This window comes from Eurosta solidaginis, chromosome 3 (assembly GCF_040869045.1).
Source record: "Eurosta solidaginis isolate ZX-2024a chromosome 3, ASM4086904v1, whole genome shotgun sequence".
Classification (NCBI taxonomy): Eukaryota; Metazoa; Arthropoda; class Insecta; order Diptera; family Tephritidae; genus Eurosta; species Eurosta solidaginis.
The window spans coordinates 226,738,319-226,751,616 of record NC_090321.1 but is presented as its reverse complement, the minus strand read 5'-3'; the positions used below and the strand labels follow the sequence as shown (position 1 = coordinate 226,751,616).

The 13,298-nt window shown below is 40.9% G+C and overlaps 2 protein-coding genes across 3 annotated transcripts; one reads left to right on the top strand and one right to left on the bottom strand.

The window, feature by feature from the left end:
• The first annotated feature begins 8,516 nt into the window (after positions 1 to 8,516).
• rho-7 (rhomboid family intramembrane serine protease rho-7) lies at positions 8,517 to 11,486 on the top strand. Of its 2 annotated transcripts, XM_067775348.1 has the most exons (8): positions 8,517 to 8,764; positions 8,796 to 8,920; positions 8,987 to 9,188; positions 9,249 to 9,546; positions 9,616 to 9,836; positions 10,277 to 10,378; positions 10,448 to 10,545; positions 10,618 to 11,486. In XM_067775348.1, exons 2-8 carry the CDS (start codon positions 8,874 to 8,876, stop codon positions 10,703 to 10,705), a joined length of 1,056 nt encoding a protein of 351 aa, XP_067631449.1. In that variant the 5' UTR covers positions 8,517 to 8,764; positions 8,796 to 8,873; the 3' UTR covers positions 10,706 to 11,486. The 2 variants fall into 2 exon arrangements, with proteins under 2 accessions (XP_067631449.1, XP_067631448.1); XM_067775347.1 differs by having other exon boundaries at positions 8,517 to 8,920.
• On the bottom strand, positions 10,391 to 12,091 carry LOC137245151 (RNA-binding protein 48). Its single transcript, XM_067775349.1, has 3 exons — positions 11,744 to 12,091; positions 11,542 to 11,686; positions 10,391 to 11,486 (listed from the first exon to the last, which is right to left on the bottom strand). Exons 1-3 carry the CDS (start codon positions 11,831 to 11,833, stop codon positions 11,203 to 11,205), a joined length of 519 nt encoding a protein of 172 aa, XP_067631450.1. The 5' UTR covers positions 11,834 to 12,091; the 3' UTR covers positions 10,391 to 11,202.
• Positions 12,092 to 13,298: the final 1,207 nt, after the last annotated feature.

The window sequence follows — 13,298 nt, the reverse complement described above, 5'->3', positions numbered from 1 at the left end:
TGGTGGTGCACAGTGGCTAGTCATTTTCGGCTGGGGCGGGTCCTTGCCAACCTTACTGTTCCTGCGCCATAAACAGAAAAAAGTTCCTATCATGCCTATTCAAAAACTCAACTGTCAAATTCAAAAAAAAACCGACAGAAGCGCAGAGCCGACTCAAAACGCTTATAATTCAAACTAAAACGACATCCGGTCGAACCGGATGCCACGGACAGACCGCTAACATTCAAAAATTTTATTTCAAAAAGAAATTCAAAAAATGCTAAACGCAACAAAAATTACCGAACCGGACATGACCGGTTACTAACTCTAAAATCAAAAAAAAAAAAAAAAAACAAAACTGCTGAAAAATAAAACTACAAAAAAGGGCCGAATATATCTTGGGGGCGCCGCGGGTGGTGTTGCGACGCCCGGTGCTTAGCCCATCCCCAAAAACCATGGCCACCGACGCACCTAACTTTCGGTGGCCCCTTACCTGTAAACCTACGTGCCTTCTAAATAACTGAGAGAGGCAGCATTCCCATTTTATAATACAATATTTATTTAAAATTCATATGCCAGTATCTTATAATTAAGCGCAATTGTTATATAATATGCCTAACATACAAGTAAAAAAAGAGTGTTTATTGACAAAAGGATTTGATGAGGGGTTGAAGTTTTTATAAATTTAGGAAGTATATCTTTTAATGCTCTTAGTTTCTAAAAGAAATATTGTTATTTTTAAATTTTTCAGATGACCTACTAGCGAGTCGCGAAAAGATGTAAAGTTTCACTTATGTGCAGAATGATTATTATAATTTATTTGTTGTAGTTGCTGTAGCTACACATTTTATTCCGTTGTGGTACTTTTGCCATATTTATTTGTTTATTCATTTATTGTATTTACCGATTTGTACATTTATTCGTTGGATGTATTTATTTTACAGTAACTTTATTTTAATTAAATTTTAATTAGTTTAACATTGCTTCCATTTTTATGCAATTCCCCCTTTTCCCTAGGTGTAAAAAAAATTCTTATCACCTTCTTCCTAGTGAGCAGGATTTTCAAATTAATTGAATGTGAAATAGATTTCACACGCCTAAACTTATTTATCTACAACTACGAATTTAATCAACTTGGAATATTTATGTATAAATATAACCAGATATAAACCAAAACTACTTTCTATATATTATATGCCATACTTGACTTCGCTACTATCCCGCTATCTTAAACTTGCTAACCTCACATAACCTTCTCAATCCTTCCTTCCGACTTCCGAACCTACCACTTTGCGCTTCTAAACGTTATACTAAAATATATTCCATATAGCCCTAGCTTATTATCGTAACGTTTAACAATATGTTCGAGTTTCTTTTTCTAAGTATGACTTATTTTAGGGTATTCCTAATTAATTTGTTAGTGCCAATTTATGTCATTAATAGTTTACATAAGCGGTTGCTCGCTACATACGTATTACAAATAGATCATGTACATACAATGTCAAAAGCATTGGAGCTTGAGCTTTTATTGGTTGTTCACAATGTTCGTATAAATTTTTATTCAGTATAATAATTGGTTTACCAGCTTCTTGATAGGGCTGGCTAAAAGCAATTCATTTGTTGCCAATGCAATTCAATAGCCTTTAATGATAAAAAAACAAGAGAGAAAGGAATAATGTTGAATTACCTACAGCAATGCTATTTGGAAAGTTACTAGCAATTATTTTCAATTATCATCTCCCTTCATTTATTTTCGTTCGAAAGCTCAAAAGTGTTCAACATTCTTCATTAACTCCTCAAAACTCTCCAAAACAATTTCGGAACCGTTATCGAAGAGAAATAAAATCCAAAGTTGGAAGAATGTTTATGAAAGTTTCGCAGTTTTATTTGGAAGGGTCATGAACTAGTCGAGTTTTGCTAATATAGCTTCTCGAGGTTCTTTAAAATTCGCACGGATCTTTTACAGTGAAGCTTCAAGAACATTTTCGAAAACTTTCGCAGTCAAAGTGTTCATAAATCTTCTAAATCTCGAAATTTTCCCGAAACCCATTTTGAAAAAAAAAGAACAAACTACTGCTCGGAAATGTTTACGGAACTATCGCAGTTTTACATGGAAGTATTTCGAAACGAGACCATAACAGCAGACCGTAACATTGTGTTCATTAAAAGAAATTCATGAAACCCTGAAAAATTACCACAGACTGCACATAAACCAGAGCTGGGATCCACAATATTTTTTCGCAGAACACCTTTCTTTTAACTTCCATTATCAGATTTGCGATCCTAGGTCCAAAATGCGTCTTTTGACATCACTCCCGATTATTGTCGATTTTTCTTTTCTGCCTTCGGGTTATTGTTGTCGAGGGCAACACGCGTCTTTTGACACCTTTTATCAGTTGTGAGCTAAGGTAAAGAATCCTCTGCGAAGACAGTCACCTTGCAGCGGTGCAGGGTCTTATGCCGATCGCATTTGATACTAATTGGTCAGATGGGAGCGGTGCAACCGCACTCACCTGACAGATGTAGCGAATGCTATATGTAACCAAGAACTGTCACCTCCTAATACAGGGTGTCATGCGTCACGGTGGCCATTGGACTGGTGTGCAGCCAGGAGGTCTACAACACCGGCTGTATTATAACGGCGCCTCCCCAACACCGGACCACTTTGGGGAGTAATCATGGCCTTACCGCGTCAAGGGGCTCTGCCGCGGCGGACGAACCCAGTTCCCCAAATAAATAATTGACAACTACGCTTGCCATGTCAAGCAAGTTGTCGTACGACAAAAATGAGTAAAAACAACAATAACCAAAACAACAAAAAAAATAATAACAACATCAACGCAACAAGGAAAACGGGCTCCAAGAAGAGCAGCCGGCAAAGAAGTAGCAGGCCACGCAAGTACTCCAGACAATTCCTGGAGAGCCTCACGAGAGAGGAGGCAATGCTCTTCTTAGAGCATATGAGCGACGATGAATCTCCCTCCACCAACGCTGGAGTGTGCAGAGAACCGGCTCTTAAACTCGCAAACCGAAAGGGCAACACAAAAATCCAAGGAAAACAGCGCGGGACAGAAGAGCATAATAAGCAAAAGGCGAAAAAACCCGCGATCCCCAGCGGCATCTCGGCCACAGGTGAGCAGCGCGGGCAAATCAAGAAAGGCGAACAGGAGGGGCAGGCGTAGAGCAATAAACCCGCGAACCATGGAGGGTCCTCAGGCGTATCCGAGGGGCTGTGTTGCCCAGAAACTACCCACCGACTGCCCTTAGTCAAGAAGACCTGACGACTCCAGGAACAGATCATAAAGGGAGTGTTCAGGGGATGTGGGCATGCTCTAATATTTTGCGGGGTGTACTTCCGAGCAGGGCTCCTCCTCGTAGACTGCGAGGACGAGAGAACCGCAAAGTGGCTCGAAGAGGTAGTACCAACACTCGAGGGGTGGACAGGGCCACCATTATGTACGAGACGCGAGGATGATATACCGCCCACACATAATGTAACAATGTTCCTCCCCAGAAGTGCGGAACGCCCCAAAGAATTTGCGATCCGGCTCCTCGCGAACCAAAACGAGGGCCTCAAGACGCAAAGGAGGGCGTTATAAACTTCAGCGCGGAAGAAACGGGCCTACGTCTTGACGTGGGCATTGACGAGAAATCATACCAGCTCACGCGTAGGAATGGTTTCAAGCTACATTAGAGATACGGCTTGATCCATGTGAGACCCTGGAGGCAACCAGGGAACAGTGAGCGGCCGGAAGAAAGGGCGGAGGCAGAGGGCGTCGACAAACACGAGATGTCGGACGAGGACATGTGGGAGGCAAGCACCGACATCATCCGATTTGCGAGTCTACAAACCCTCCCACCGCAGCAAGCGGAAGTGATGCAATCGCACAGCCAAAGGATGAGGAAATCCCTACCACACAGGAGCTTATCGAGGGCTTGAACTTCCACTGAACCTCTGGCACTGAACAAGCGGGACGACAGCGAGAGCGGGTTGTCGGATTACGACGATCCGACGAGGCCGCCCGGGCCAAAATAACCGGCATAAGTATCCAGATAGCCCAGATCATTCTCCATCACGCCATTGCAGTTTCGCCTGTACTGGCGAGGAAGTTTGCCTTGGACGATCTGGGCATTGCCCTCATACAGGAACCTTGGGTATACAAGGGGCCTTAATGTGAGTAATAACAGAGTAATTTGTGATCTCTCTCAGGAGAGACCTAGAGAATGTGTAATGCTTATTTTTGCTTACAGAGTTTTTAAGTCGAGATTTAGTGGAGGTGAAAATCGATGCAAAGATCAATGGAGACGACTCCAGCATTGTGCTAGCCGCAGCCTATTTCCCGGGGACGGAAATGCAATCCCTCCAGATAACGTCCAGAAGATGGTGGCATACTGCAGGAGAGCCAAACTTCCGCTAGTTATAAGAAGCGATGCTAACTCCCACAACACGGAGTGGGGCAGCAGTGATACCAACCAAAGGGGTGAGTGTTTGCTAGAATATATAGCCAGTAATGATTTAACTATATACAACGTACGGACGTTTGTTACACGGGTCAGGGCAGAAGTCCTTGATATAACACTCGGCAACAACCTAACTGAGAATATTATATCGAAATGGAGGGTCTCGGAAGAACCCTCCCTTTCGGATCACAGGATGACAAGGTTTGAGCTGGGGCAACCCAACCCTAAAAGAAATCCCAGGAAAACAGACTGGGGCAGCTACAAAAGAATTATAGAGGCTAACGTAGATGACCTCAAGAACAAGTGCAGAAGCACCAATTGTAGCGAGTTAGAGAGCAGAGTGGACAGGGCAAATCAGATAATGATAGATGCCTACAACTCCATTTGCTGAGTCTCCTTAGTTAAAGGTAAAAAGACAACCCTCTGGTGGTCGTATGATCTGACGTCACTAAGGAGAAAAGTCAGGAAACATTTTAACGTGGCAAGGAGAACCGGCAACTGGGAGGAATACACTCAGAATCTAACAAAGTACAATTAAGAGATAAGGAAAGCAAAAAGGGAAAGTTTTAGAAATTTCTGTGAGGGAATTTCCAGCACACGTGCCGCGGCAAGGCTCCACAAGGCCCTAGCCAAAGAGCAGAGAGAGATCAACCTAGCAATTAAGTTCCCAGACGGTACCTATACCAGAACGGTGGAGGAGCGAGAAAACGGATTGCTGCAAGCGCATTGTCCTGATGCCTCCCCGCAAGTAACGGAACCGGTATTCCACAGAGTGAGACCAACCCCACCAGAGTGGCAATTAACCAACTCCCTCTTCTGCGAGGCTAGAGTCAGATGGTCAGTGGAATCCTTTGAGAAATATAAATCTCCGGGTGGATGGCATCTACCCGGCGCTAATGCAGCAGGGGACACAGATTATCCTACATCTCGCCAGGATCATGAGAGATAGCCTGGCACTGGGATACATACCCATGATGTGGAGAAGAGCAAGGGTGGTTTTCATTCCAAAAGTAGGAGAAAAGGACTACTCACAAGCAAAGTCCTTCAGACCAATAAGTCTAAGTTTGTCTTGAAGGCAATGGAAAAGATAATAGACCAAGAGTTCAGTTCGAAATCCCTAAAGAGCTGGCCCCTACATCATTGCCAGCATGCCTACAGCGCGGGCAGGTTAACGTACACAGCTCTGTACCAATTAACATCTGAAATTCAGAGGGTGTTCGAAACAGAGGAAACAGTGCTTTGCGCCTTTCTTGACATCGAGGGTGCCTTTGACAACACATCTCACGAAAGCGTAAACATAGCACTGCAGAGAAGAGGAATCCAGATGCCTATCCAGAGATGGATTGACAATCTACTCCGTACAAGAATCGCTGAAGTCCACGTAGGCAATAGTGCAGTTAAGGTTAATACCACGAGGGGGTGCCACCAAGGAAGTGTCCTGTCAACCCTTCTGTGGAGCCTAGTAGTGGATGAACTCCTGCAAAAGCTATCAAACAGTGGCATAAGATGCCAAGGATATGATGACGACATCGTCATAATTGCAAGGGGTAAATTCGAGAATACGCTCTGTGACATAATACAAAGAGTATTGAACATTACAAGGGGATGGTGCGCTAGCGTGGGGCTTAATATCAACCCATAAAATACAACCATCATCCCCTTCACCGGAAGAAGGGTCCTACCAGCCCTGAGAGCAATAACAATAGATGGCGTGACACTAGAATATGGAACCGCTGTGAAATACTTGGGGGTCACCTTTGACACCAAGCTCCTATGGAAACAACACTTCGAATCCACGAAAACTAGGGCCATAAGGTCCATCATGGTATGCAAACGTCTAGCAGGCAAATCATGGGGCTGTAGCCCACATGTGCTAAGATGGATGTACACCATGATAGTAAAACCTGTGATAACTTATGGCTCGAGAACAACTCGAGCGACGGCGAGGCAAGCACTGTCAAAACTTCAGCGACTGGCATTTGTGTGCATCACAGGAGCTATGCCACATGCCCAAAAATAGCGCTGGAAGCTATCCTCGATCTAACCCCGCCGCATATATCAATAGAGCAGCCAGCCAAGCGAACCCTTCTGAATATCGTCGAGGGCGCGGGCAAAGGTAAAGTTATATCGTCCCGGAACATGGAGGAATTGAGAGAGAAAATCCCACTCTCTCAACTCCCGAGGGATGATATCCTCAGGCAGATAGTGTATGAAAAAAGGTATAAAGTGGAACTGGGTGACAAGGGTACATGGGAGGAAAGCAGAATTGAGAGCATAGTTTGGTATACCGACGGCCGGTGCGCTGACCTGAACCTTCAGCGCAAATACTCCAATGAAACAATTGCCATACTCAGTGACAGTCAGGCCGTCCTCAAGGCAAAATCAGCACTGGTCCTTGAGTGCGTTGAAAAGCTAAATCAACTAGGAGCACACAACGAACTAATGCTGGCCTGGGTTCCTGGCCACAGGGGAGTTGAGGGTAATGAGCAGGCGGACAGCCTTGCCAGAGAGCCAGCAACGACACGACCTATTGGTCCCGAGCCATTCCTGCCAGTGTGCCCGCAGGAAATTAGGGGGAATCTATTAGTAGAAGAAAGGGAAAAGAGGGAAGAGCACTGGCGCAATATGTTGGGCCTGAGATAATCAAAGTTACTATTAGGGGGTTACAGCACAACTCGATATAGAATCCTAACAGCTATTCTTACAGGACACTGTAGGCTGAACAGTCACATGCAAAAGCTAGGTATAATATCGAAGAACACATGCCGATTTTGTGATAGATCAGCGGAGACGGCGGACCATATCCTCCTGGAGTGTGACGCAATCTCAAGACGTAGGGCTAAGTTTATGTGCTCACCATGGCCAGAGCATTTTCACATCAAATCCATCAAGCACTGCTAGGGTTCATCAGGGATGTCGGCTTGGATGAGGTGCTGTGAAGGAGCTGAGAGCATAATGTACCAATGGTCGCAGTGCGATCCTCAAGTAATTATTTATCTACCTAAGGTAAAGAATTATCAAAATTTTATTTCTGTTTAGTAAAAATTACCGCGGAATTACATAATATATGTCTCCACGGCACCAAAATCCAGTTGATTTCGGAAGATTCTTAATTTCAGCCGCAATTACCTAATTTCGTTATGTGAAAACTACCAAACGATTAGAAATTTTTCTTAAATCATGTTCAGATTACACCCTAAAACAAGTGTTTTAGCATAAAACAAGTACGTTCACACTTTCGGTTCTTATTTTATTTTGACAGCTCCAATGCAACCATGAGTAATTTAATATTATTGTAAACGATTTTATTAAATTTAATAATATTGTGTCTTGGTGAATTTTATTCTAATTTGAGATGAGTGATAAAGATGAATGATGAAGCCCTTCAGGGTTATAAGTTTTGAAAGGTGCCAAAAGCTGGTGCATTTGTGTATACAGTGGCCAACTTGAAGGTGCGCCGCCAGATGGTCCAATTTGTGCCTTCTCCTTCCTTTGTTAATAAATAAAATTATAATAAAAAAATCTTTGTCAAGTATTAAGACTGCCAACTCACCTGTATCTGGACGTCAGGTTATGCATTTTTTATATTGTTTTTCTCCATTGTAGTTCAAAAATTGTAGATTAATTTATCACCCGCAAATAACATTCAAAACACAATGACATATTAGTTATGGGACAATAGGTTTATCGATTATTACCGATAAGTTCTAGTGCCGACAATGGTTTCAACTTGTTTTCAATCTAAATTTCGCCGAAAAGAAGTGTTTTCAACTTATTTTATTGACAGATTTTACAAGGCGAAAACACGTGTTTCCAACTTGTTTTACTCATAAAATAAGAATGAGCCGTTAAACGAGTAAGTCTGAACATAATATTAATTTATTCGCAATTGGACCCAATTGGACCGCACTAGCTGTCAAATTTCAAAAACAGGTGTTTATCTTCACAAATCACACAAGACTGCGCATCGCGCATGTAAACATTAGATCAGCTGTTTTTTATGACTATGAATTGACTCTTTTCCTTTAGCTCTTTTTTCATTCGCTCAAGAGTCAACTATGGCGTAGATGCGGAGAACGAAGCTATTTTGAACTCGTGAATGTGCAATCTGGTAATGGAGTTGTGGACAGGAATGTAATTTACGAAATCATACTACCGAAATCGTGTACCGTGTAGACATAGTATAACCATGGAATGATTTATCGCTTTCTTTTCTTTGAAGCTACGAAAGTGTAACTTTCAGTGTACTCTTGCAGAGCTATCGATAAATATATCAGGGAAACCGCTGTTATGCGACATATGACTAATAAAAACAAATGAAAATCATAGTGTACAAGGAACACTATGATGAAAATAAGTGGAAAAAAGTAGCTAAACGTTGCATTTTATTAGGAAATTTTTATTGTAAAAATCATAAGCCAGAATAAACAAAAATGCTCTTACAAAGAGCTGTATGTCGTAGTTGGTGTCGTCATATGGCGTGAGTATCATTTTAAATGCTTACGTTCAATTAAAACTGTTTACACCAAAATGCAATGAATTCCAGCGAGCCACTTATGCCCAGCTATAGTGCCAGCAAGTATATGAAACCACGTACAATATTACTACGCTCATTGCGTAGCAGTCCGCAGCATCAGCGTCCAGCAAGGAGCGGAAATCTGAAAACATCACCTCCATTTGAAAATTACACTTTAGGTGGAGCCATACCACGGGGTACTGTAATGAAGGCTGTGATATTCACAAGCGCGGTAAGGCATAAGCTAGTTGATTAAAATAACATTTCGAATATATCTCGCACATATATCCAGTTCAGTATTGGCTGTTTTATGAGCTGCACTATATTGGAATATGAAAATACACGCAATATGATGATAGAAAAGGCGCGCTTAAGTAGATTTCCATGGCTACGACAATCTACAGTCAGTAGGGAGCAGGGTGTTTTTACAGAAATAAAACAAGAGGTACGAGGTTTTTGGGACAAACTATCACCAGGTGAGCGTGTATTTATGCCGCTATGTGCACTTAACGTGCTGGTATTTGGTCTATGGCGTGTGCCGTCATTACGCAATACAATGATGACTTACTTTTGCTCAAATCCTGCAGGGCGTAAGTTGCATTACTTTCTATAGATTCCAACAAAAGGTTATAATCAAATATTTTTTTTGGAATTTTTAGGTGCCATTTGTTGGCCAATGTTTCTGTCTACATTTAGTCATTACTCATTGTTTCATCTATTCGCTAATATGTATGTGTTGCATAGCTTTTCAAATGCAGCTGTATTGTCACTGGGAAAAGAACAATTTTTGGCAGTCTATTTGAGTGCGGGCGTAATTGCCAGCCTCACGAGTATATTATACAAGACTTTAACAGCACAATCTGGACTATCGATAGGCGCGGTAAGTAAGGTGTTTATTGAAACGTCAGTAAAATAAAAATTTTAATAATAATTTGATCCTTTCTATAATACATAAATTATGTTGCGAAACGCAACATGCATACATTTCTTCAGATAAATATAAAGTAAAACCTTGATATGACGAACTTTCATAAACAGCTACAACACGTTTCAAGGATCGTGTATGTAGCGCAACCCTATCAAGGGGTTCCCAGCGCAATATATAGCTTCTGCAATGGAATACCAACATCGGTGAAACTCTCCTAAACCTTCGGCAGTGTTTTCATCGATATAAGGCGAAGTAGAATATTAGCGCGGTCGCTTTTCAGATATGAATCTTATACCCTCCTGTACTTGCGCCTTTTATGTCTTTAAATCGATGTTTCATGGTAGTGCATAATCAAGTTGTAACATACTTACAAGCAAATCGTTTCTTTTCAGTCTGGTGCAATAATGGCGATTCTAGCTTACGTTTGTGCGAAATATCCAGATACCCAACTTAGCATACTCTTCTTACCTATGTTAAATTTCTCTGCCGGAGCAGTAAGTTAATAATTTTTGTTATTTTCATAATTTTTACATAAAGCGCTGTATTTTTATGATTCCTTAAAGGCTATACAAGTTATAATTGGAGTCGACTTGGCTGGTTGCTTACTAGGTTGGAAATTCTTTGATCATGCAGCTCACTTAGGTGGTGCGCTCTTTGGCCTGTAAGTTGGAAATGGTTTTTTTTAAACGTGACTAAAATCCCTCCTATTTCGGTTTCCTTTTTCTTTTAACAGCTTTTGGGTTTATTACGGAACTGAATTATGGCAAAAGCGAATACCTTTTCTAACGATGTATCATGATCTTCGAAAAACAAAAAAATAGCCAAAAAATTAGGCAACGATTGTTTAAAGGAACACAACATGACAAAGCTAATAAATTATAATTAGATAATATTTTAATTAAATTTAATTAAACATATAACTGTAACTTGTAGTTGAATAAATTTTTTTAAGTGTACGGCAGAACAACATATTTTTATGCATTCTTAAAATGCGAAATCACATATATATTACCAAGGACAAACTGAAAATATTTTGTTAATGTAGTTTATTATGCCCTATGTCGAGGCTAGAAATCATACAAGTGCGTTTATTCGGTAAATTCTTGAAAATATAGTAATCAGATGCTAAAGCCCTTGCAAAAGCAGATGACAACTTATGTGTAATGTTTAATTTTTGAGAAGCTTTGGTGGAGGTTGCCGTTTTGACACTTGTTATTGAAAAGATCGATGAACGCTGTTGTAGTTTAATTCCTTACGTCGCAGCTTGCTTTAGCTAAGGGCCGTTTATTTCAAAATTTCAGACGATATTTGTTGTGAATTATGGCTCTAGTTTTTGTTTTTTAGTTGGAAAGTCACAGTCATGGGAAATAGATTCAATAGAGGCTAAAACCTTTTCATTAACTCGTTGTCTGTGTATAACTTCAGTTTTCCTTTGAAGAAGTTTTTGTCTAAGCTCATCCATAGTTTCATATTCGGGCGCATACGAAATATGTAGAATACCACCATAAAACTCTTGTGCATCCAAGTAGAGTTTCGCCAGACGACCTGCTTGCACTTTGTCAAATTTTACATGAAAAACATCTGTGAAGGCCTCCAACTCAACTACAATATATTACATATTAATCAAAATTATTAAATTAAGCAATTATTTTTTTACCCTTCTTCGACATTTCCTCCGTTACAGTATGAAGTGCCTCTACTTGTCCACATCGTTGTAGTTTACATTTTACTTCTTGTTTTAAATTAATTTTGGGTACTCCGAATAGAAGCAGATGTCTTGATTCATTTGCAGCGGTATAAACCTGAAATTAACCCACAAAATCTTTGAATGATGAGAGAAATTTTTCATTTGTGTTTACCTTAACAGCTCTTAATCGACGACCTTTTCGGTACTGCAAACGATTATGGCAATATTCCTGACGGACGTGATGGGGGAGGATATCACTCATTCTTTGCTTTATATAGGTTGAACTGGCCGGTCCATGAGGATCTCACATATACTGATTGAGTCCGTAGTGTTTTTGCTATATATAACTTGTATATCTTTATTTCCGGAAGATTTGCAACTATTTTCTGACGAAATTTGAGCAGTTTGTATAGTTCTTTCTTTTTCTCTTTCGTCAAAGGAATCATCTGATTGGTTTCCAAATGTCAATTTCGATATATCATCGATTTTAGCATTGTGAATTGATATATGATTTCACAATGGATTTTAACCAAGGCGAATCTATACTAGGTGGTGGCAAAGCGATCTCAACCAATTGGCCGCACAGAAGAATGTCAAGTCAAAAGAAAATTTTCATTGATTTCGATTAACTGGCATGTTGTAGTACAAGGCGTTGTATGGAAAACTATCAAGAAGAACAACATGTCAGTTAATCGAAATCAATGAAAACTTTTTTTTGACTTGACATTCTTCCGCACGGCGAATTGGTTGAATTCGCTTTGCCACAACCTAGTATAGATTCGCCTTGATGTCAGTTAATCAAAATTAATAAAAAATTTCTTTTGACTTGACATTCTTCTGTACTGTGAATTGGTTGAACTCGCTTTGCCACCACCTGGTATGCATTCGCCTTAAAGATAATAATGCAACACCCCAGTGGGTTAGGGGGTCAGAATATTCCCGCGGTAGGTATGCCTGTCGTAAGAGGCGACTAAAATACCAGATTCAAGGGGCTGTGTAGCGCAACCCTTCAGGTTGCCAGCGCAATATATAGCTTCTCGAAACCCAATTGTCAACCTCACCTATCCGCGGCGAATCCTGTTTGACTAACAGACGAGGAGGTTTAATGTGGCCACATAAATCGTTCTCGAGATGGTCGGGCTAGCACCTAATGGTGCTGTGGTACCGGAGCGTACCGGATCTGTATCCGGCAAAGGACCATTACATCGATAGCACTCCCCAAAGCCTTCGGGGAGCAACCTTATCGCTACAACAACAACAACAACAACATAATAATGCAACATACTCCCCGTCGAATTCAATGTTAGGTGGCCAAAAACGGATCTTCTCACAGCTCAAACATCTCAGGTTTAAGGGATCAAGATTAAAGCCAGAGCCTCAATTAATATTCCACCAAATTAGTATACCTTCTGCCTTGTCCGTCGTTCTGTGGTGTGTTCCCATCATGTAATATATTAAAAACTAGCTTAGTTAATACTCCAGAAGACTCTTAATACACGCCCAAAAATGTCGAGAAAGTGTGCAAAAGATACGTTTTGATCTCGGTACCAATAATCTGAGCAATGACTCCGGGTCGCTCCAAAACCGGGGGTGACATTCAGGTCTCTTTTTCGTAGAACACATTTGTGCATAAAATTTTAAACGTTTTTTTTTGGCAAATATCTTTTGACATTAGTGAAATCTTTCAGGTTATTGATACCAAAGTAAAAACATGTCTTTTGACATCT